Genomic DNA, 26336 nt, shown 5'->3' with positions numbered 1-26336 from the left:
CTTAAATTGCTGACCGTGTGACCTCGTGGAGACCACAACGCCATATTGTAAACCGACTAACTTGAATTTCAAAATTACATAGTCATTAACACGACATGTCGCTAAGTTCTTAACGTAAAAGTGCTGCCATCTCTCGAAAATTACAAATGTAAGTCCTACATTGGGAACGTTGATTTAATACTTTACTGTCTGATTGGGAAAGTCAGAAAAAAATCGTAGGTTGAGATACGTCAATAATCTTCGAAATAATATCCTAGTCCAATGTTATTAGCTTTTATATATTTTATCGTTATTGTTATAGTACGTTTTATTGTTGCTATAACAAAATCTGAAACTGTTGTTATTTTGCTGTGGTCGACGTTAATCCTCTTTTCTGACTTTTTAATAAGAGAAATCTGGTACAACATTGTGATAACAAAGTTAAGCGCTTCAAGGCTGTCATTAAACAAAAAATATATTAAGTACATCTAAGTCGACTTAACTTTGAATTCCGCAGTAAATTAAAAGCTAGTCTGAAGAAACTTGGTTGCGCGGAACAGAGTAAGAAAAACAACAGCAATTTTTCCCGAGTTGCCTTTTATAAATTACGTACAGATATTTTACGCTGATATTTTACGGGGTGTTATACGTTTGATAAGCGCGCGTGCACGCGCTTGTGTGTGTGTGTTTGTGTGTGAGTGTGTGGGCGCGTGTGTGTGTGACAAATTCAAAATACAAGATGGCATACATTTTATATCACAACTCCCTCAATACAGGCTTCAATTGACACTATTTTTGAAATTTATATATTTTTGCAAAACACAATCACATCTTTCGAAAATTTCGAATACTTTTAATCACAATATAGAATTGCCTTAAAAGAAACGCTGCGCTGGTCTAAATATCTGTCTATCTGTATCTAAACTAATATGATAGCCAAGGAGTTGTTTGTTTTTTTTTAAATTTGTAATCGATGAGGTCTGAAGTTCCTGAATCGATTTTAATCATTCTTGTACCAGAAGACAGCTATTTTATCCAGTAGTAACGTCGCCCGTCGTCGTGTGATTGCCCTTGCTGGAAATCGAATCCGGAACCTCCCACTTAAAAGTCCAAAGTGCCTCACCCCTGCACCTTGGAGGTCACTATCACCACACAATGTGTCTGTTCAAGACATAAACAAATCATTTTCAATTTTTAAATACCCAATTTGCTTTTACAATTTTGCAATTAAAAGCGGTGAAAGTAATCAGAAACAGAATACTACCGTGCAACTGAAGTATTAAACAGTTTTCATTACGGTTTGAATGTAATCGTTTAAATTCCAACGGGACAAAGGGTTTCCGAGATAGCGTTGTTTATTTTAGTTTCCATCAGTTTGTCTAGACTGTACACTACGAAAGGCGATGGATAAAACGTGAGCTTATCAAGCTTCTGACGCTTATGATTTCAAGACGCAGAAAATACTTTCAGCGGTTTATATGGATTTATGTACTTTATTATTCTTATTTCATTCTATTTCAAAATTGGGACTGCTTCCGCGTTTTATAGGTTTACTTACTCCTTTGCAAGAGACAAAAATTATATCCCCTGACGAGGGATATAATTAACGTGTCCACCTGCTAAAGCACGGGAACATGGAAAAGGTGTAGTTTTCTCCTGTTTTTTATTCTACATACTAGATGTGCCCTGCGGCTTCGCCCGCGTAATTTTGGGATGCAGCGTATTGCTACATAGTCTACACCTATAGTCATGTATGAGATTTTTACATTTTTACACAAATAAAAAATAATTTTATCATTGAAAAGTTTACTATATTATTTCTAATACCTCCAAGAATATGTATAAAAAGTTTCATGAAGATCGGTTCAGAAGTTTCCGCGTGAAAGCGTAACAAACAAACTTACATTCACATTTATAATATTAGTAGGGCTATTTTTTGATAAAGCTGTGGGGGGAGACAAATTTTTATTCTTTCCCCGGGGAGATAATTTTCTCCTGCCCATGCTAGCTAGCCTGCTGGCGATGAAGACGAAACCAAGTAGATGGCCATTGAAAAGCCGTCGCCTATACACACACTTCGCAAGGTATACGAAGAACACGTCTCTTACTCTTGACTTCTTTTAACTTGATGAGTCGAACCACTAGAGTCGTTCAACGACGTCAAGTCATATTGATTATGACGCTTTGACGAGCGAAGACTCGTTGCGTTTAATAGCTCATAACGAAGCCCGGTTGTCCTACTTTTGGATGCGAGTTATCTACAATCAAAATTTTGCCTCGATCGGTTTAGCTTCGAAGTCGCGATAGGTAACGAAAGCTATTTTCTAAAGCCCCTTGAAACCTTACCCTGAAGTTTTTAGGAAGAAAAAGTATACAGAGTAAGAGCTATATATTATTATGTACAAAATATTATGAATATCAACATTCGAAACAACGTGATCTTGACGCAATATATCACACAAAATATCATCACTATCAACTCATTACCACCCACAACAGGGCAAGGGTCTCAGAATGAGCAGGGTTTAGTCATATTCCACTAAGCTGGCCAAGTGTAAAATGTTATACTTCCCAAGCGCTTGAGATCATTATGAGTACTCTCAGGCATACAGGGTTTTTCACGATGATTTCCTTAACTGTCCAAGCAAGTTATGTTTAATTGCTTAAAATGCCCTTAACTCTAACTTAAAAAGAATATAGACCTCGGTCCCCGGAACGGAAGCCGAAGTCTTTACAACTAGACTAGCTTAGATATTAGCTTGTGTGTATTAAGTGTGTTCAGATCTTACCCCTTCGGATTAGAGAGCGCAACCTAATTAACTGAGATTGCGCCCGCCGTGTCTGCCGACCGCATATCCTAACGTTAGGATCGATGAAATTGGGTACTTTTGTAGTGTGTGGTTATTGGTGTGCGTTTACTTAACGTTTAACCTCCCGATTTTGTCTTTGCGGTTATAAAAATAGGCAACAGATCACGACGTTCTATCTTAGGTCGGGCCAATAAAAAGTATAGTGTTTTAAAAAAAAAAACCTTAGTTGTACTAAGAATTTTTTAATTTGGTGGAGTTTTGTAATTGGCGGTGATTCGCCCCCTTTCCCGGGGAGCACGTCAAGCTTTAAGTATTTTAAGCACGTCCAGCTGTCAGTATGTCTTAACAGACATACTGACAGCTGGACGTGCATAGCGGTAAATATTACGGTATTTTCCTTCACCGCTTTCGTTTTCATTGATGTTGAATGTTGTAAAATAGTGGATATAATTTTTAATATTTAATGTTCTTATTTAAAATAAGATATTCCATAACTTTAATAGCTTCTTTTTGACGACTGCCCTAGCGCAGTGTGAGCGCTGTGGTTTTAAGTTGGAGGTCCCGTGATCGATTTCCGGCCGGGGCAATTTGGGAATTTTTGATTTCTAATTTTTCTCTTGTCTGGTTTGTTGGAAGGCTTACACCGTGGCTAGTTACCACCCTTCAAACAAAGACGTGCTGCTAAGCGATTCAGCGTTCCGGTACGATTTCGCGTTAAAACCAACTTTGGGTATGAGTTTAATATAACTGTCATACCTTAACAGGTTAGCCCGTTAGCATCTTAGATTTCATCATCACATAACAGCAGGGGAGATTTCTGTCAAGGGCTAACTTGTAGTTAAATCGAAAAAAAAAAGAATATTTTCCGGACATTAACGTTAATCCAGAGTTATTAATTGCTTTTACCGAAGCGTGACAGTAAAATCCCTGAGCATCCCTTATATTTCTTTACAATACAACAACTGGGTTGAATACAAAAACAAAAGGGGAACGTGTAAAAGTAAGTACTTGTCGTTATTCTGATGCTTATTACTCTTTCGCTGGAACAAAGAGCACTTTGAAAGGGAAGTAAGAAATAAACGGATTTTCTTATTGAACATTTTCTCGAGTCAAGGCGTAGTCGAGGGAATCAAATCAAAGTCGAACCCACGACGTCGATCGCTGATTCAGTTATGCGTTAAAGCTAAGGGAATCTTTTAAACAGAGCTTTACAAGGATTTTATAGAGACCCGAAATTGTTTATATTAACTGCCTAGTAGGTTTGGTCATCAGCACATTATCATTTCAACCGATTGACGTCAATAGCTGGACATATGTCTTGTGTAGGGAGTTCCACAGTCCACAGTAAATCAGTATTTTACTACTACTTTATTTTAACATTCATTTTCTATCTTGCGAGAGATGAAAGCGGAACCGGATGCTTCCAAGAATAGAAGCTAGCAGGTTCGACATTTAAAATTAATTTCTATATCGGCTTCCCAATAATGTATCTTTATGTTCACCCATATTCTGCGTGAACATCGACGAAACATAAGTAAAAATAACTGCCAAGATGTGGGTCAAATAGAGGACCCAATTTTCCTCGTACAGTAATACAAGAAAAAATTACGAATAATAAAGAAGCTAATCATGATTTTCTCTGAACAAATTGAAGGAAGCTCAAAGAAACCATGCAAAAATCAAATCACAGAAGCGACTTGGCACGCGATAATAGAATAGAATAGTTCTTTTGTTCAAGGCTACATTGTAAGTACAATATCAAGCCTGTTCCACTACATCTTTTAGTTAATTATAGGTAGCTACAGAGATAGAGACCTAATTATTAAAGTGAAAATTTTTTTTGGTGAACATAAATTATGGAACTCGTGTCATCGTCACCTAACACTTTCCATGAGCTAAACTTATGCTGTGTATATACGTTTATAGATTTAAGTTTCATTTAATGTTTTTGCAACTCACTTGCCTTGCCAGTGATCACAATCTTATCTGGTAAGTGAGGATGCAGTCTAAATGGTAGCGTCCTAACCTAATGATGATTTCTCTTCAAGAATAGATCATGAAACGTAATATCACAATGCGATTATCATAGTTGTTGTTATTGGCAGAGTATTTGAAATATAACAAGTGGTATGTTTTGTTGTTTTTTTTTTCGGTTGTCTAAAATAAGATGGAAAGTAAAAATTAAGAATACATTATAAAAACAACCACTTTTATTATTAATGTAGGTCTCTAGGGACGGTATTTGGTCATGAAAACCAATGTTGTTCTGAAGGCACCATATATTTTGGTCACAAAAAAGTTTATTTTGATTTGTCAAAGAGAAATAAATATCTAATAAAAATATTAGCCCGCTAAGAGGCATAGAGGAAATCCAGGTACTGAAACAGGTATTGAAAAGACTGTTTTGCGCCATAACAACTAGGCCACACTACCTTCGCATCGCTGACTGATCAATAATTTTCAATCATTGTTGCGTGATACCTTTTAGTCGTTTGGGTAAGTGGATACAAAATAGACACCTGTCTATTTAAGGTAGTGTAAGGGACCTCACGCACTGCGCGGCCATGACAACAGTCCATGAACAGACATGCCCCTGAATTCTGCTTATTGTGTTCGAAGAGTTTCGCTTAGCTGTTGATCAGTCACTCAGTGAGTAACTTAGAACGTTTGAGTTTAGAACATTGACACAGATCACAGGTTAATAAACCGTATGCCTGTTTGATGAGTTTTTTATGGACTGTTAATCAGGGTGTTATGCCTATCCCTATCCCTATCTCTACTTCCCTACTAATATTATAAATGTCAATATAAGTTTGTTTGTTACACTTTCACGCAAAAACTACTTAACCGATCCTCATGAAACTTTGTACACATATTCTTGGAAGTGTTAGGAAGTAATATAGGATAATTTTTATCCCGACATTAAGCTCGGTTCCTTTGGGAGAGAGGATGAAAGTGTTTGACGATTTTACAACGTTTGTAAAAAGTTTTTGTTCTATAGAGGTTATAATATGTGTTTGATTTTGCCTAAACTTTGTGTAGATCTGATGAATGTGGTTGTAGATAGAGGACATAACTCCTCAGTGGACAACAGCAAACCCCTCATTTAAGGCTTAGCGATACTGAATACTTTAATTTTTTTTAGAACTACAAGCAAATTCAATGCCACATCAAAAAACAAAATCAAACGCAGACGAAATCACGGGCAACAGCTAGTATTAATATAAATATTTAATTTGGTTTATGTATTTGTTCGCACTATTATAACTGCTCTTGTTTATAAATTATTATTATTTTTGTTTTCAGTATCATAAATATTGTACAATGCTTGATTGTTTTTCATTATTTATAAAATTTATTTTTAATAATATTATTTAAAAAATAAGATTATTAAAAATAAATTTTATAAAATAAATAGATGATAAATAAATTAATCACTTTATGACACTGGTGCCAATACGGTTGTACATACATTTACAAAATGAAATTAAATTGGCAAATAAAAATACTGCTACCCTTTACCAGGGTATATGATTAATTAATATAAAGAGATAGCAATACATGTAGTTCTATCTATTTAGTTTAGTTTAGAGATATGCAGACAGAAGAATCGGCACTATTTTCTATTGCCGTGCTATTCTTCCTCATGCCAAGTGGTACTGAGTCAAAAATAATACCATATATCGCAGTATCTATTAACTTTTCTGTGTCGACAAGTTTTACATACTCTACTATATATGATATGATTCTGATTATGTTACTGTACACGGGGGCTACATGAATTCGTGCTCGGAGCTTCTGCGGTCAAGGTTGCTGCGAAAAGTGGCCACTTCGTCCACGAGTTTCCTTAGCCTTACTAACGATTGATTTTATACGTAAAAGTACTTTAAAGGTTACTCGGTTCCCAATTATTATTATCAAAAGTACTAATATTTTGCGCCTATGTTTTTCACCTAACTCCTCCTAAGCGACTGGACTGTTTAGATGATTTTGTGTATGTATAGTTCAACGGGTCTGCTAGTTCAAAATAAAAGTCAAAGGACGGAGTTGGACACCGCCGATTTCCTAACTCAGGACTGGCACTAAAACTTTTGAAATAAATAAATTTTTGTAAAAAGTAGTTATATGTATAACTTTGGCAACGAAATTATGTGTAATTTAATGCTCAGCTATAATTTTATACAATTTTACACTCGCGGTTCAGGCACGCGTTTTTCATTTTGTGTAACACAAACACGTCTGAAACTAATATATTCATATATTATTTTAACTAACTAATATACTAATATATTCATATCATATATTCATTATTCATCTATATATATATAATGAAAATGGTCTTCGTTTGAGGCTCAATCACGCCTAAACCACTGATCGTATCGACATGAAACTACCACCATTCGATGCGAAATTTTTCCTAGATGGTTTATGGCTATCTATTTTTTGAATTCCAACATTCCTTCATTTTTTTATTGCTGTTTTACTTTTATGAACATTTATCCCGCTAATATTCATATAAATATAGAATTTAAATTATCTAGTAATAATAATATTAGGGAACTCCTTGGCGCAGTGTTCATCGCTGCGGTCCTATAAGTGGGAGGTTCCGAGGTCGATCTCCGGCAAGGACAATTTGGGAATTTTTAGAATTATCTGAGAGAACAGACTAATTGTTTGAAGGCTTTGGCCGTGGATTATTACCATCCTAACGATAATGACATGCCTTCGAGCGATTCAACGTTCCGGTACGATGCCGCGTAGAAACTGTAGGGGTTATGAACTTTTCTCCACTCTAGCGTAAGCAAGCTGCAAGAGCTTTTCTTCAAGATCAAATAAATCATATAAGACTATCTTAAAAAAAAATTTGTCGTTCAACCTCCGAATCACCTACATTTTTTCTGTTTGCGGGAAAAATTTATTTTCTTTTTCCCCCGCAATTTTCGCTTACGTCATAAAAGTTATCTCAATGCCAAACCTTAGCCCATTCTATCCAGCGGTTTGAGCTATGAGTGTATAGATCAGTCAGTCAATAACCTTTTATTCAAATTTTATGTTTGAAAACTATGAGTGTTATTGGAGACATAATTTATGCGAAACGATATATCTATCGTTTAGTGAGTGTGCCACATCGTGCTATGACCTAAATGCGCAGAGCACTGCTACTGACGCTTTAAATGGATCCATCCAGTTTCAATGTAAAAATGCAATAAAGGGAGTTAAAAAAAGCTTTTTTAAATATAAATAATAATAAATATACTACGACAATAAGCACATCGCCATCTAGCACCAAGTAAGCGTAGCTTGTTTTATGGGAACTATATAATATAAAATTCATAAATACTAATAGTATACAGATAAACATTCAGACAGGACACTTCATGCCCCAATTATTGTGAGTATTATCGTTTACGATTTTTTTTGAATTAATGTATCCGATATTACTTATTCAAAATTACTTATTTTTAATAAGATTTTTTTAAGAAGAGATCTCTTATAGATGTAAGTTTTCCTTTGTATACCTTATGTATTAGTCTGTGTTATCATAGTTCTGGTACATACATTATAAAAAAAAATGAATCTTATTAACCATATAAACATATCAGTAAGGTAGACAAAGGTCATAGTGTTTTAGGCTTCTTCATATCGTGGAAAAGCGGTACTCGGTAATCAAACGTGGAAACAGTTGCGTGTCTGTTACATGCAACTAGGAAGTTAAGTGTAATATATTTTTGCATCCATGCCTTTAATTAGTCATGAGGCTCTGTCAGGGCATAGCAATAACAAACAGTTTGACCCTTATAACTATTACAAATACACGATTTCAGGATTCTAATTAGTGTTAGTAGAAATATATATTGGGTGTCAGAATAATTAGATACTATTAAAGATCGTCAGGATAATAAATCTGTTTTAATATTAAATATTAAATAATTACTCAGCCTTCACCTACTTATTGTTGATATACATAATGATACCCGAAAAAATCTTCGTAAGCCTATAAAGCTTTACTTTATTTCAAAAGAATTCAGCGTCTAAAACATTGTTTTGTGGTAATTTAATGTTACGGAAAGACTCAGAGCGGAATATCTGGGCTTAAATCTGTAAAATATTGTTGAACAAGTTTGAGCTTTGTACTGATATAAATACGAAATATATACGATTTTGAAATTTTTGAAAATTTCAAAATTGTATATATTTCATCCTAAAACCAAAACCCAAAACCCTCGACCAATGTCTATTACTAAATAACACTTAGTTTTATTTTCAACCCCCGACTCAAAAACAACGGGGGTGATGTGTGGGTGTGTGTGCTGTGTGGGAATGTGTCTGTGTGGGTGTGTGTCTTTGCTGTGGCATCGTTTTTACCGAACGGTTGAAGCGATTCTGATTTGATTTTATTGAAAGGTAGGTGCCCAAGATCGTTCTCATTGCAAAATAGGTTTTATTAGAGATTGTTTGTTTTTTTATTTTTTACATATGAGCTAAATAGCTAAAGTAGTCTTGCTGGGCAAATAGAATACCGTACAACCTGGATAAGAAAACAAGTTTAGTTCTGTTTATCAAAACACCTTAGAACCGTTTTCGAGGGATTTAATCCGCTATCCACCACACTCAGAAAGTAGTCCTGGAAAAAAGCCCGACCCCAAAAACGTGTCTGTCACTCTCATATGCTTTGTTCTTAACTTGTTTTAGTGTACAATTAAGGAGTCAAAATAAATAGATATATCTGATTTTGTTAACAGGAGCATGTCGCTGGTACCACCGGGAGGTGCGGATTCGCCGAGTCCACGGCGAGCCGTCAGTCCTCTCCTCGAATCCCGTAGACCTCACTGCACCTTGGCATGTGACTATTGCGCGGCCATCTTGGAAGACAAATTTAGACGTAAGTATATTATAATTGAATCTACAGGGTGTCCCAAAACTTGACGATAAAATGGTACCAGCCGAGAGGCCAACTCATACCAGTTCTGGGAAAAATAACGAAAAAAATCCATGTCACATAGTTAAGTAGTGATAGAGATTTATCAAAAAAATTAAAAAAGGGAAACTCTTGATCGCATTTTTAAGTACCGTGGTTACAAATTTCACAATAATGCAATGATTTTTTTTAGTGACGTCATCTAGAATAACCGTGCTATAAATCGAAACTACAAATAAAAGAAAAAACATTGTTTATTGAGTATAATAAATTAAGTTTCATTGAGTTATGGTTTACAAATTAAATATACAGGATATTTATGAGTTCGATTATACCTCATTGGGTAATAAGAAAAAGATATTCCTATTTCTCAGTTTTTTAGACTGAAATTTTAATTTCAGCGCTAACTAAGTGTCAAAAACTGCAACTGTATTAAAATACTTTGGTAATAAAATATATACTAGGGCAAAAAAGTTAAGTTTTAAAGGTTTATTTTTATTCCATTGCCAGTTAGCCTCCGACTGAAATCCAGCCTAGTGGTAAGGGTTGAAGCAGACGAATATGTTAGCTTGTTAGGAGATAATGCAGTTAAATAAATAAATTATAAATATACTACGACAATACACACATCGCCATCTAGCCCCAAAGTAAGCGTAGCTTGTGTTATGGATAGTTGATCAATATTTTTATGAATATAATACACATACATACTTATAATATACAGACGCATAAAAAATTTTACAACTTTAATTTTAAATGGATTTATGAACAATAACAAAAACAAATCTATGTTAATATATTTGTGTAAAAAGAATAGAGCGTAATATACACATTTCCAAATTTTAAATGCATTGAATTAAGAACATTCAGTCATTATTGTGCACAGTGCATTGTTTCCAAAAACAGTGAAAACGCCAGGGAATGTTGGCAGGCCACAATTGTTTTCTCATTTTATGGTGAACGCTTAGAACATGCCGTTTGTTCGAGAAACCAATCTAAAGTGGAGTGGTTTTCGATGCTTCAATATTAGTCGTGTACACGGTTTCTGTATGTGTGTATTCTTAATTCTGTGCTTAAATGTGTAAAATATCATTATCATCAACATAATTATCACCATCCTCAGCCTTTTAATGTCCACTGCTGGGCAAAGGCCGCCCTATGTTAGGAGAGATGGATAGCATCAAAGCACCACGCTACTCAAAAGAGGGTGGGCGGGCTATGTTGTAGTGACTGAGTTTTAACTTAGAAACGCTTAAGTAACGCTATTACCAACCATGACAAACTAATAAAAATTCTCAATGATGTATTTACTTTTATTTGTAGGTTTCCTATTAAAGTTTTCTCGATCGAGGAACGTCATGTACTTATGGCACGGAAAACTTTTCTGATTTATTTTTGCAGTGAGTGTTAAGAGAAAATAAGAAAGTTTGCGTCGCTCATGTTTTCTAAAGATACTCGTCCGTGTTTATTTAAAACATCATTTATTTTATTTACATTTTGCATCTTGTGACTAATGATATTTTTATCTCAACTCGGTATATTTTTCATTATTTCAGAGAAGACATAAACTTCATTTTGAGGAATAAGTTGACTTGTTTACACGTTTACACTTAAATATTATCGCGTCTTGCAATATCTGCTTCTTTTTTAATTGACTTTAATACCTCGACCATGTACTACACATAAAAATAACGATATATAAATATTTTTATACTGCTGAAACAGCAGAGTAATTCTAATAGAATGTTAGATAAGATATACAATGAACTTATTCCTAAACATTTCTATCTTCTATTATTATAGATTGCAAAATATTTTGCATTTTATAAACTTCAACGTCGCCAAAAGAGATTAGTACCTACCTAGTTATGGTGACACTGTTATAACTTTTTAAATTTTGGCTGCAGCAAGTTCGAAGTTGCATTTAAGCAATCATAATCATAATATCTGCAATCTGTGTTTTGTTCTTAAATCAAAAAGAAGATAACATCATCTCCATTACAACTTCAACCGATTGAAGGCCACAGCTGGACATAGGTCTTTTATAGAGAGTTCCAAAATCCACGGTCCTTGCCGCTTGCTTCCAGCGGCTCCCAGCGACTCGTTTGATGTCGTCTGTCCACCTTGTTGGAGGCCGACCAACACTGCGTTTACCTGTTCGGGGTCGCCATTCCAACACCTTGGAACCCCAACGTCCATCGGTTCTCCGAGCTATGTCCCCCGCCCATTTCCAATTCAGCTTAGCAACTCACTGATGTCAGTAACTCTGTATATTTATTTATTTATTTATTTATTCCCATCTTACATTATAAGAAACGTAAACATTGTTTACCATGAAATTAAACAATTAGCATGATTAGAATATCAAAAATAATAGTATAAAGTTGAAGACGGAGATTATTTATTTCATTATACAGACTTTGTTTAAAAAGTAAGTTAAGTTATAAAATTAGGTTTTCAAATTATCTATCTACATTAAAACCATCGCGCAAAACCGAAGAAGGGGTTCTTTTTTTAAACTTGCTTTTTTTATTTATTCATTTTATTTAGATTAAGGCTTCATATGTCAAAAACGCAACCCTTTGATGATCTTATAGGGTCTAGATAGCTGGCATTGATAATTTTATCTAAAATTACTCTACGGAAATAAATAATGAATTTAATTTCGTTTGTCACGCAAGTATACGTGCATATAAATGTTGGTCTAAGTTTGGTATTAATGAAACGGTATTCCCAATAATATAAAAATGTTTTTTATAAAATCAATTCATTGAAAATGGTATGGAAAAACAATGGCCGATATATTTACTGTTTAATTTTGGACAGAATAATAAATTCAATATAGCGGTGGCTCACTAATTTGATTTAATTATGATGGCCTTTGTAACGGGTGGGCAGTAAATAATTGAATCGCTAAGCAGTACGTATACCAAATACCAACTATGATTGATTTTGACTCCTATGTATTCATAACCACCCCTAAAATATATGATTACGTCACAGCTTTAACCCGTGGGTTATCTTCTAAAATACGTACACAGAAATTATCTGTATAGGCTTTTAGTGTTGCTTTTATGAGGTAACTTTATTGAGTACGGGATAAAATATTTGAATACCACATTTCGGGTTTGCAAGATTTATCTAGATCATAAATCTTAAGCGTCGCTTTCAGGATAAAAGGCCATCGTCCCAAAATATGTTTCTGAAATAATTCAACAAAAAATTGTATTGTAATGCTTCTAAATATAACAAAATATTTTCCGCACATTATCACTAAAATTAACAATATTATTATGACCACTTACGAAACAACATTGTTTTCAAGATTTGAAATATTATTAAATTCTTCCACCTTCCTTATCTAGCCTTTCCGGTCACCTGGTTAGGGTTCATCGGGCCGTTGTCCTTCTGATAATGTAAACGCGATTTACACTTCAGGAGTGGTTTGCTTCACCAGCAATCGATTCTGCAAAGCAATTGCTTCTTTGAACTTTTAGACTATATCGGCTTGGGTCTCCTGAGGATTTCCTTGCAGACAGTCATCTAACATAGCCCATTCTATTATTATTCTATATTTTTAAATAAATAGTCTACTCCGAGGTACTTGTGTTCTTATACCACTTCGATTGTAATTTTTATCTTTTTATACCTTAATTTTAAGAGTCGTAATCTTATTTGAATCTCAACATAAGTACTTACAGTTAGTAACATATTGAGTAAATTATTACATCTGAAAAAAAATCTAGAAGCCTTTAGCATTGTTACTCAGTCTGCTTTCTGTTATTATACTATTCTATTGATGGCTGTTATACTTTGAAGTTTTACGTCCTTCATCTCCAAAGACTTCAACTAAATCTTCACCCAATTTAGACGTCAGTCCTTTTAGTTCCTTGAAATGAAGAAACAAATATTGATTACCGAAAAGATTTAGATATCAGTAAAATCACCATAAATTATATCTTCTATAGCTTCTATCAGATAATTGATGGACTAAAAGCCTTTCCCAACAGGAGGGATTCCCATAATTACCACGCTGAGCAGACGGGTTGATGATCGCAGTAGACGGAACAGTAGCACGGAGGACGCTGCCGTCCGTTCTCCGTTATAATTCCTTAGTCGCCTCGTACGACAACCGCGGGAAGAGAAGTTGCGGCAACAACTATATTCACACGATAAAGAAAAAATATGTGCTGATTGTATACCAACAAACCAAATCTTATTATGCCTCAAAATTTTCCTTATTTCCTAACATTATTCAGCGAAAAATCATATTGTAAAGCGTTCCATTAATTTCTAAACATTCCAGCACCTTTTGTGTTTAAAACATCACAATGTAGGACGCCTGGGAAGCATTAATTATTGCAAAATGGAAACCGCCTGTGTATATTCTAAGCACTCGTCCACACTTTTGCTATTCATAAACGTGTCATTGTTAGTGACAGGAGATAATAAATGTTACTATTGTTAGCAATGGTTAATGCTTTTTGTTTTGGGCTCTACTTGATTGTGTTGTTAAACATAATAATTAAATTTGAAATCGATATGGAACGGCTATAATTGCTAAATGAGCTTCGTTAAGCAGAAAAGCTGATTAAATTTGTGTTCCATTGAATTAAAAATTGTAATGTGGTCTTTTTTGAGTTTTAATACGTTAGGTTTTGTGGATCGGATGCCAAAGATTTACTAGTTGTTCTCCGCAACTTCTCTACTAAGTTTCACTTACTTTGATCTATGGATTTTTAGTTCTTTATTCGGCTTCGTGCTATTTGATTTTGCTAGGCGTTCTTTCTTAGGTTTTATTTTAAAATCTACTGCAACGAATTACAAATGCTTCGTTTAAACAAACAAATACCAACACCAAAACACACTCACGCACTATTCGTTTTTTCGACCTCCGTGACGCAGTGGTGAGCACTGCAATATGAGTGAAGGTCCCGGGTTTAATCCCAATGGGTATTTATCGTTCCGATATTTTTAATGTGGTAGTTAGGAGCTAGCAAGTTACGAGCTAGTTAACAGCCAACAAAAACGTGATGCGTAGCGATTTAGCGTTCCGATACATGCTGTGTTAGAAACTTATTAGGAAGTATTAATTTAGTATAACTGCTATACCCTTTAGCCCGCTACCATCTAAGATTGGACCATCATCTGTCACCATTGAGGTTACGCTCAGTGGCTAACTTGTATTGGAATAAAAAGAGATATTTAAAGACAAAAGAAAAATTGCAGGTAGTGCAGACATGCGAAATCGGGGTACATCACCGCTGTCAGTGTCACCGCGCCAGTCTCTCACAGGAGAACCACCTTGGACATTGCCAGATGATGACCGACCAGACTTCTCAGCTCTAAAGGAAAACATACATAGGATCAACAAGTAAGTTGGTTGGCTGACTATTTAAGTATAGACTGAAAGGTGACCTGAACATTTCGTGTTTCAACTGCCGTGCATGGTTTTTTTGTACACCTTTTTTTTTGGCCGATTCTTTTTAATTTGATCCATTCCTTTTTTTCTCTTTCAAGGTCACAGATATCATTATTATCGAAATCGTCATCATCAACATCATCATCGTCACCATCATCGAAATCGTCATCAGTATTATAAACAAGCCATTTGTCGCCATTTAATATAGAGACATATAAGACTATACATATAATTTCAGAGTACGATAATTCTCTTCATGCCAATCATGTTTCATAATAAAATGTAAAAGTTTTATGAACTGTCTGACAGGTTTCGTGATTTGTAGTTAATGTGATTTTTTCTACTTCTGGTTTTTATTAGCTTTAAGATTTATCGAAGTCGATGGAGACAGTTTACCAACGCGAAGTTGAGATCTCACCAGGACCACGATCTTCAGTGATGAAGGAACGACCATAGAGAGAGAAGATTTATCGCTAGCCTTAGCATTACACTTCTCTGCTGAACTAAAATACTCCCCCAATGCGACGGTTTGCCCAAAATCATCACGATGCACGTTGGCGATTGCAGTAGATGGTAGTAGTAGCACAGATGGGACTTACTGCCCGTTCTCTTTTATATTACCATTGTCGCCTCGTAAGCATCCGCGGGAAGAACAAGGGTGGTGACAACTGTTTTCTGAACTGTCTTCACCAAACGGCAAAACTATAAAATTTACTGTACTTTATTACGCTGCGATGAGTTTAAGAAGGATTCACTTTCATTTAGAATTTTTCAAGTTAGTTTGTTCTCGTAAGTTTGTTTATAAATTGCAATCCAGTAAAAATTTTTGTAAATGATTTTTACGTATAAGTTTTGTTTTAAAGGGACTGCGAAACATCAACTCGACTGGACATGTTACTGACACAAGTTGAACAGTACGCAAACAATTTGGAGGCTCTTGTAGAGGAACGGACGTCAGATTATTTGGAAGAAAAAAGAAAATGCGAGGAGTTATTATACCAGCTATTGCCTAAGTAAGTTGCAAGTGTTTACATTGAGCTCATTAGAACTGAAATAAACATGGCGACTTTCCCGGGCCAGCTCTGTCACAAAAAGCTTTACTACTTCAAAAAAATTAATGGATGAATGAATATACTTTTATTGCACACCACAAAAAGTACATGGAAAAAAAGAAAAGTATAACAAAACAACGTATACAATTTGGCGGCCTTATCGCTTAGCGATTTCTTCCAGGCAATCAATGGCGAAGATAAAGTACAGAAAATAGTTATGAATTTTAGCTAGATGAACATTATAATATTATATATGTATATAGAATAGATGAATATTATATATGTATGTAGTTTTAGTATTATTTATTTTACCATAGGGAAATATGTATTAGTTTATTTTATTTATTTTATATATGTACTGTTTTTGTAATTAATAATATGTATGTATAAACTTAGAGCTTTGCGCACCGCTATAAGGATTCATATGTGGGCCAATTCCTCATAATGGTTGTCTGGAAGAAATCACTATAATTGATAAGATAAGGCCGCATTTGTTACACACATTTAAATGACTTGCACCTTTGTTCTCTTTGATTTATTTCTGAATAAAGTATTTTTGATAGATTGATTGCTATTTATTTTGAGACACTTGTTTTATTATCACATCTATTACAAATTCTTACCAGATCCGTGGCCTCACAACTAATAATGGGTCAGCCCGTCATGGCAGAGACTTATGACCAAGTTACAATCTACTTCAGCGATATCATCGGCTTCACCCAGCTCTCAGCTGAATCCACACCTCTTGAGGTTGTGGACTTGCTCAACGACCTGTATACAAGTTTTGATTCGATTATTGAAAACTTCGACGTTTATAAGGTAAGGATGACTAATAATTTTAAACTCTTGAAAATTTATTGAGGCAAACATATATCCTGGATTCAAATAAAATTTTTGTATACGTAATGACGTACTCGACTTCTAAGGGAAAAGCGACGGATTGCTCAAAGACGAAATGCTTTGAATGTTAAATCAAGTGGATCGAGTTGATAACGATCGAAAGACTTGTAGTTATAGTTTGTTTTTTCTTGAATATTTAGTTCTAAAAGATGTTATCGTTAGTTTTTTTGTAAGAAACAATAAACCCTTTAAGCGCTATGAAAAAGCACTTTATTAATGAATCTTTATTTGGAGCTAAGAAGAGATAAACTCTACCTCCACAGTTTTAGTCCAATGATGCAATTATATTTACAAAAGTATTCCGAAGTGTTTAGTTGTGTAAGTTAACCAATAACAAAAAAAACCTGCATTTGCATTATTATGAAAGTGTATTTATTGTATTGGTTCTCTAAATACCTTGAAACTTAGGTAAGAAAGTGACATTTGATCATTACGATTATTTCGGTAATAGGTGGAGACAATTGGTGACGCATACATGGTAGTATCTGGTCTACCAATGCGCAATGGCAACCGTCACGCCGCTGAAATAGCGCGAATGTCTCTTGCACTTCTTCGAGCAGTACGTGTGAAGACTGTACCCCACAGGCCCGGAGAGCGATTACTCCTAAGGATTGGAATGCATTCAGGTATATTAAGTCTTTAGCCAAATAAACTGTAGTCGTAAAATCGTGGGTAGGTGCTACCTACTATTGATAAATAATCTTCCGATTGTATTGTGGATTTTTCCTCAAAAATAAAGCACTGCAAATACCAGCTAGGCTAATTATTAGATATTGGTCTGATCACTTTATTTTACCAAGACAAAACAAATTGCTTTAGTATCACAAACAATTGCTTTATTATTGGGTAAAGTGAAAATATATGGATCCACGGTCTTTACGTATTATTTCTCACAGTTCTTTTTGTTTTATTTCAGTAGCTATGAATTAGTCTTTTAATTTTAAGAAAACTTGGACCGATTGTGTCTCGTTAAGCTCAAGTAAAATCGAATTAAAAGTGTTCTTCAGATATTTTAAGAGACATCCGTGCACAGTTATTTTAATGAAAATGCTGCAGTAGTTACTGCAGTATTCTACGACAATGCGCATAGTTTTGGTTAATTTTGATGTTTTATGTTGATTTATGGTATTTCAAGTTGTTATAATGAACAAGACACATTATTATCATTGATTTAAATGACAAAAGTAAAAAAATAACGATCGAAGCTTTAGATCGAACAACACTTAACTGTTACTGTTGAAACTTTCAAGGTTTATCAAAAAACAATGCGGATTATTATCTTCAAATAATATGCATTTTACTATCAAAACTTCTAGTCTATTTATTTTGTTTGATGTTCTGCTCTGTTTAGACATTGAGTTAATTGTAACAGGTCCAGTGGTAGCTGGAGTGGTTGGTTTGAAGATGCCACGATACTGTTTGTTTGGGGATACAGTGAATACGGCATCGAGAATGGAGTCGCATGGAGAAGCACTCAAAATTCACGTTAGCCCGAAAACTAAAGAAGTTCTTGACCTTTACGATTGCTTTGATCTGGAGTGCCGAGGGGAGATTACAATGAAGGTATAATTTGCTAGATTTCATTTTAAATAATTCTAGTGTTTAACACTTCAAACGTACATCATCAGTCTTTGAGATTTCTTTGGAAATAATCATTTATTGAACGTGAAATTAAACACATTTTGAATTTTACATTTTTTTTATATTTCTGCCTTTTTTTTATCTAAATAATATTTGTTTGCAGGGAAAAGGGAAAATGACCACATATTGGTTGCTAGGTGATAAATCGGGACCGAATGAAAGCAAAAGGGCAAGTGTGATCAATACCGTTGAAAACACAATAACAAATAACCCAAGCATTACATTCCAAGGACCCGATAGCCCAGCTTCACATTCATTGACACACAGTCAAAGTCCTGAAAGAAATGGCACTAAAGACAACGCTAATAACAAACCACTTGAATTACTAACAGAAAGGGAACGCATAAAACATGAAATAGCGACATTTGTAGCTAAGGACCTCATCAACAACATAGATAATGCTGTCAGAGAATTTAGATTATCACAAAGCGCAACGATGGCTTCACTAAACAGTAATAGCAATAACAAACCACTTTGTAATGGTAAAGATGGCAAGAAAAAGGGCCTAATTACCCCTACTTATGACAAAGAGCTTGTAATTAATAAAGGAAAAGTGCGAGACGTTGTAAACCGATTCAACAGTACTATGAATAACTCCAATGAAGTTGCTAAGAATAACAAAGGGGACACGTGTAAAAAGTGAAGACTGAATCGTGAACTGATTCTAAGAATGACTTACATTCTCTTCAAAGACGAGTCAAATGATGTCAATCACTACTTTATTTATTTATTAAACCTTTTATTTTAATGTGTATTCAAAGTAGTCTTATATTGTAGTGCAAAGCACGTATATAAAGCAACGGACTAGTCAATCATTTAAGAATTTTCGTATAATAGGTTAAGAATGTACAATTAATACTTTTAGATATAGTACTTATTATGTAGGTGACCAAAAAACCTACTCCGAATTTTAGAGTAAGCCTAAAACTATGATAGGACATAATATAGACGAAATTAAATATATTAAATTTAAGAATATTTATTAAAATATATTGTTAAATGTCGCATATGCGATAAAACAGAAAGCAGTAGTGAGAATTTGTGTGGATATAGAAGATTTCAGATAACTATTGTATTTTACATTAGCCCCCGTAGTATTTTTACTAACCTTTTGTACTTCCGTACCTTTTTAAATCTTGTGTAACTTGATAATTGTAAACACGGGTATAGTTGATAGATTGGCCCCAATGCTCTAACTAACAACTTCAAAGCTTTCATCTTATTCCTTATAAACGCGTATATAATACGATTATTTAATGTCCATCAGTTTACTTATTTAGAGCATTTATTGCTAATACTTTTGTAAGTCAAATGGAAACCAAATTTTATTAAAGTTTTAATTGAGATTTTAAAGTTTTAGTCAATGTAGTCGTAGGTGTTTCATTGTGATAACGTTGTTAAATAGTACAAGATTTTTATAAGAGCTGTGTTGAATCCTTTAATTTTAATTGAATGTAATTATTTGAAGTTCCTTAGTGTGAATTCGAGGTAGCCTCCATATGCTGAGCTGCAAGTATTATGCTGCAAGGAGATCATAAATGTAATACTTGAACCAAGCTGATTTCTTGCAGCATATTGGCGGTTAATTTAAAAATAATCTGTCAAATACATTATGTGGGTAAATAAATGTTTAACGCATATTTCTCTTTTTTTTCATAATTTGCGGTCACGTACAATTTCCAAGAGGTAAGTAAAATTTAGTCAAGCGTTCTTGCACTGCATAATTCTAGAAATTTCTTTTTGTCATTTTTTTTCAATTTTCAACTCCTGGGTAGGGCCGAAATCGGGTCGATTTTCGGGTAGGGCCTGTTTATTGTAATGTTTCTAGATTTTTTTAGAACCGTCTCTGTCACAATAACCCTTCGTTTTGTAATTATTGCCGCATAGAATTTAGAACATACAGAACCCTAATAAAGCCATTTTCGTATGCAGTGCATTGTGTCTTAAAACAGTCAAAAGGCCTCGAGCACTTCTCACTTCACACACGCGTAATCTTGCTAGCTCACTAGCTTTTTCCTATATTACCATTTTATGGTAAACATTTAGAACATTAGAGGTATATTAATTACATATTAATACTGTACACGGTTTTGTATGTTTTAAATTATCTGACTAGCCGTTGAAGTCCGCTAACACTCTCTAGAGCAGCGTGACGGGTCATTCCCCTAATTCCCTGTCTTCTATATAAGAGGAGACCTGTACCCAGCTGTGAGATATTATTATGCCTTATGCCCTTTACGATGCTCATAATATTACGAGCATAATTAAAGGCAGTTATTTCCACAGTCACAGGCAGAAACATTTTATAAATATAGATAAAATGAGCTTATAAATGAAGGTTAAATATAAATAGCCTATTGTTAGATTGACCTTTCGGGATGGGATTTCATTATGGTCCGTTATCACTAATACAATTAATTTCAGGCTTGATATACGGCACACAATAAAATTACTAATTTTATTAGTGGTCGCACATTTAATTGCGTAGTATTCCTTAAATGGCCCATAAACAGGCACATTAGAGCAATGGGCGATGACTGAGTAGCCATTAAAGGGGATGGCGTAATCGTCTGCAAATATCTTCACTATTATCAACAAGGATGGCGAACCTTATTTGTATAATCGCTCTCGACGCATATTAAAACATCATTTCTGGAACACTAAAGAAGCAAGCATTTCGGTAAGTTGTTTTAATTTTTTTTTGGGTTTTTACTTTTAATAGGCCTCAGCTGTCCGTCCTTCTGTCCATTCATCCGTTGGTCCGTCCTTCTGTTTGTTTGTCAGTGGGCGTTGAACTCTCACATCTCACTTAAGTTCAACTCTCATGTTAAGATTCATCAGATGAACTTAAGTGTTTATTCTTATTGCCATTGCGTCAATAGAAATGCATGTACGACTACGTTTACGTACTACGTACGTCAGCAAAAATTATGCAAATAAAATAAAGTTAATTAAAAAATTATGTATTTGCAGCTTGATCTAATCTTTTCACTCACAGTTTTATTCTTTTCTCTTTATATAAAACTAGGCGTTTCATTACATTGTAGGTAACAGTTTAAATGGTCCTTACGTATTTCTTGTTATGTTTACGGAGATATATGAAATACGTAACCACTAACTTGATCATATCAACCCATTACCGGCCCACTATAGGGCACGGGTCTTCTCCCACAATTGGAAGGGGTTAAGGTTGAAGTCCACCACGCTGGCCCAGTGCGGATTCGTGGACTCCACACACCTTTGAGAACATTACGGTGAACTCTCAGGCATGCAGGTTTCCTCACTATGTTTTCCTTCCCCGTTGAAGAACGTCATATATAATTGCTGAAAACGCACATAACTTAGAAAAGGTAATAAGTAAGTAAAAGGCTGGGATTCGAACTCGGCCCCTTCAAAGTAAAGTCGAAGTACTACCCACTGGGCTACCACCATTTACTCGTAATGCGATAATAATCATTAAGCCCTGCCAAACCGTATTTGAGCAGTGAAGTAGGTAATAACCGGTACAAAAGGCTTCTTGTGCTATCGAGGTAGGGGGTTTGACTAACTTCCGACTGCACGGCTAGCATGGGCACGAGATAAAAATTTATCTTCTCCCACAGATTAATCAACTTTCAGAGCTTTGGCTCACAAGTGTAAATAATATCCAAATAATAATAAACAGGGGTAAACTTCTCCTATAACATATAAAAATATTCAACAGTCACCTTAGTACCCATAACACATGCTACGCTTACTTTGGGTCTAGATGGCGATGTGTGCTTTGTCGTAGTACATTTATTTATTTATTTATTATTCCATGTTCCCGTGCAGGTTGACACGTTAAATATATCCCCTGTGAGGGGATATAATCAGGGGATATAATTTTTGTCCCCTGCCTGGGCTAGCCACAATGAATTTCTTTTGCTACGGAAATCAACACACAGTGAGACATTAATAAGGCTGATGATACTTTTTTTTTATTTAATCTTCTAAAAGTGAGCCCTCTGCTACAATCAAGCCTTGGTGTCAGTGGCGTGCATAGAGGGTATGCACAGGGTATGCAGATGATACAAAATGAAGAAAATCTCCAGTACGAGTTATAAATACTTTAGGATAGACTTTTTATAACTCTTACAATGCCTATCCTTAAGTTTTTTATAAATCGTACTTGAGTTTTTGTCCATTTTATTTCATATCCTCTATGCACGCCACTGCCTGGTGGTAAGATATTATGCATTCTAAGATGGTAGCGACCCCACCTGTTACGTGCATGTCAGTTCTATTAAACTAAAGCCGCTTAAAATCATACCGTAACGCGAAAACGCTTGGAGGCACATCTTTGTCGGTATAGTGAGTCGGTTTGTGATTCCACAGCTTAAGCCTCCCAACCAAGTCTAAAGGAAATACAGAAGTGAAAAATTCCTAAATTGCGGGAATCGAACCTGGAAACACCTATAGCACTCACCAGAGCTGCCGCGACAGGGAGATCGTCAAAAATAATTATGGTAAGATACTTGGCTAGTGAATGCATTTCATTTGTCTTAAAATGTAAAACCTAAAGCGTCCGCAAGTAATTTCTCACTCCCATAATTGAATAAGCGAAATTGGGTCACAGTTGATGTGAATCAGCGCCTTAAATTGCCAATATAAACCGAGATTGGAGTATACGCTTGAGGGCAGCACTTAACTTGGAGATGACGTCCGTAATTATAGGATTGTTTGATAAGACGTCGTGCGTCGGATAGAAGTACAATTATCGTAAGAAGTACAAGAATTCAATGATATACAAAATCACTTCACGTCCTGATCACAAGATCATGAGTTCTTTTCCCAAAAATTGTTAGATAAATGGGATTTTCGGTGAAAAGACCCGTTTTCACTAACGACGGATAAGGTGAAGCCTAAGTAAGTTACGCCTAATCAAGGAAGATTCCTAGGCATACATTTACCGTTCACCGATCGATTTTCACTACACCACTCATATAACCTAACTCACCTATGGTTCTTGCTACAAGGTGTGGTGGTGTCGTATGGATTTAAGGTAATGAAAAGAAAACTGAATTTTTTGTTTTCATCTGTCAAGTGTCAGTAGGAGTAGCTATATGACAAACACACGTACCGAAGAATTATATATATATAATTTTAGTTTTTAGTGTTTGTCTAGTAAGTTGAAAATACTTTAAACGAAAATAATATATAAAGTCTGGGCAAAGTTTAAACGGCGGATTAAACGTTCCCCAGACTTCCACGAATATTTAAAGACCAGATAGATGACATGCCACAATATAGCGTTATACTGCTACGATGCCCTAAAAGTGGTAAAATTTTTAATACAGGGTATCACCGAGCTTTTCCTCAAATGCGTTAATATGTAGTTATTCAATTTATTCATCTATAGATGAAGGATGTATAACAACTTTCATAACGAAAAAAAAAACTTTTCTGAGTGCTGTCGGAGCAATGTTCAAATGAAATCCAATAACCTAAATGTCGCTCCAGTTTTTACGAAACTAAATGACATTTTCCTGAGCCCGGTTCATATTCACGGTCTGCGAGATTTGTTTCGTGCGTTGTATGAAAATTGTTCCGGCGACGAGATGAATATGTTCTGGAATGTTGTTCTTTTTATTGTTGTCTTTTTCGTACAGTGATTTTTTTCTATCTTGTTACTTGATATTTCGTCTTAGAAGCTAGGTTTAATATTCAGGAGTGAAACTGCTTCGTTATGTTGTATTAAAACTTAGTTGTAAGTAAGTATAGAGAGTGCAACAGCCACTTTAAAGGGATGTTTATTCAAATCTAAAAGTTCGTTTCCTAATTTTTCTATCCAGCCTGTCCTCGATGACAAGCTATTTAAATTGTTTACTTTGTAGTTTACTAAGAAAAATTTAATCCTAAAAGGTGAAATTCAAATAGGTATGTACACCAGTATGTAAGTTAAAGAAAAAAAAAGAAAAGGAAAGGACAGCAACGTTTAAAACAAAAAAAATATAATTTAGGTTTGTAAATAATAGAGTTATGAAGTATCAAACATAGAAAAAAACAATCGAATTAAGATCCTCCGCCTTTTTGTTAATAGCTTAAAAATGTAATCTATGTGTTCAGTTTCACCTTGGATCAATCTGTCTGGTTGGACCAAATGGTCAAGGTCTAAACCTACACAAAGTTTTGGCCCAACCCAAAATCTCTTCAAAACTTTTCAGGCCCTGTCTCAATAATATCAAAACCATAATTTAAAACCTTTTCCTATCGGTATCATGAAACAGCAATTTACTCAAACTTGCCTCAGTAATTTGTAATAAATGGCCTAGTATGTCGAGCCAGAAATATTTTATTAATGTACTCACAGTCGTACATCGATTTATAAAGAAATGAAGGTTTGGTCGTAGAACGACTTCAAGCAACTTTCAATACAAAAGTTATTTTCAAACTACTTCTGTTACTGGTTTCGTACAAGTTGTAAAGAATGCTTCCATACTCTAGGATGTTTCATAAGTGCAATATATTCCCTGTCTCATTCTAAAAGTATTCATGTAAGGCTTATAAAATGTTCTTATCAGACGACTTGAAAAAGGAGAAGGTTATTGGAGCAGGAAGGATATTAGGTATTAAGTATCTATGAAAGGATCATGTAGGCCATACTCCACGTTGGTACAGTGTGGATTGGTAGACTTCACACGCCTTTGAGAACATCATGGAGTACTCTCAGAAATGCAGATTTCCTTTACCGTTAGTGATATTTTATTGCTTAAATTAAAAACGTCGGTTGGAACTCGGTCCTCCAGAAAGAATAGCCGATTATTTTACCACAAGGCTACCACCGTTCGAGTTGCGATTAAGTTACGTAATTATGGTTGCTTAACTATTTAGTCGTCACAATGTTGGGGTTATGGTGGAGTTGACTGTGTAGTATAGGAAAACTCCTAAACAATTAACGTCCATGCATCGGGACAAGCAAAGATGATGAGTTGTCAAGCTCAATTGTAACTTATATTACAAACTGATCCAATAAGTGACTTTTCTTTCTGTATATTCCATTTTTTGTTTTTAAATCCCGTTGGAACCGTTTATTTTCCTGGTATTTGATATATTTGTCGTCTCCCTAGTGCAGTGGTGGGCGTTTGATCCCTTACACGTGGTCAGGCGCTAGATTCCCATAAATAATAAGCAAAATTATAATTTAATTTTTTTTTTCTGGTTTGGCTGGTCTGGACAAAGGCTTCGGCCGTGGCCAGTTACCACGCGACTTTTACAAAAGTTTAATAAATAAGTAATAAAAACACGCTTATTATTTTCATCAAAACTGTCTTTGACTTTTTTTCCTACCGAGAAAATGTTACTGAATCATGTAAACCGGATAACCATTTAGTCTTAAATGATTATATTTTTTTTTCGCTACATAGATTATATTAATAGTTTAAGTTCATTCAACCTCGTACCAGCACTTGAAATACTTGAACGCATCTGAAGTTAAGTGCAATCAATGGTATGGACACTTTCAAACACACCAGTCATTAAAAACTATGGCGATTAAAATAAGTGAAAATTTCAGTTGGATACGTAAATTCTTACTACATAAAACTCTTGCGTAGCATAAGACTAAGCAGAAACTTTCTACGTTTTCATTATAA

At 34.9% G+C, this 26336-nt stretch overlaps 1 protein-coding gene across 1 annotated transcript in view; it reads left to right on the top strand.

The window, feature by feature from the left end:
• Positions 1–19366, top strand: part of LOC120633975 (atrial natriuretic peptide receptor 2-like) — a 51171-nt gene extending 31805 nt beyond the window's left edge. Inside the window, exons 2-8 of the mRNA XM_039904411.1 lie at positions 9533–9672; positions 14938–15082; positions 15994–16143; positions 16809–17001; positions 17534–17708; positions 18455–18645; positions 18827–19366. Coding sequence (XP_039760345.1) covers positions 9533–9672; positions 14938–15082; positions 15994–16143; positions 16809–17001; positions 17534–17708; positions 18455–18645; positions 18827–19366 — 1534 coding nt within the window. The remainder of the gene's footprint in view (positions 1–9532; positions 9673–14937; positions 15083–15993; positions 16144–16808; positions 17002–17533; positions 17709–18454; positions 18646–18826) is intronic.
• Positions 19367–26336: the final 6970 nt, after the last annotated feature.

This window comes from Pararge aegeria, chromosome 22, assembly GCF_905163445.1.
Source record: "Pararge aegeria chromosome 22, ilParAegt1.1, whole genome shotgun sequence".
Taxonomy (NCBI): Eukaryota; Metazoa; Arthropoda; class Insecta; order Lepidoptera; family Nymphalidae; genus Pararge; species Pararge aegeria.
This window is presented reverse-complemented; position numbering and strand designations above follow the sequence as displayed.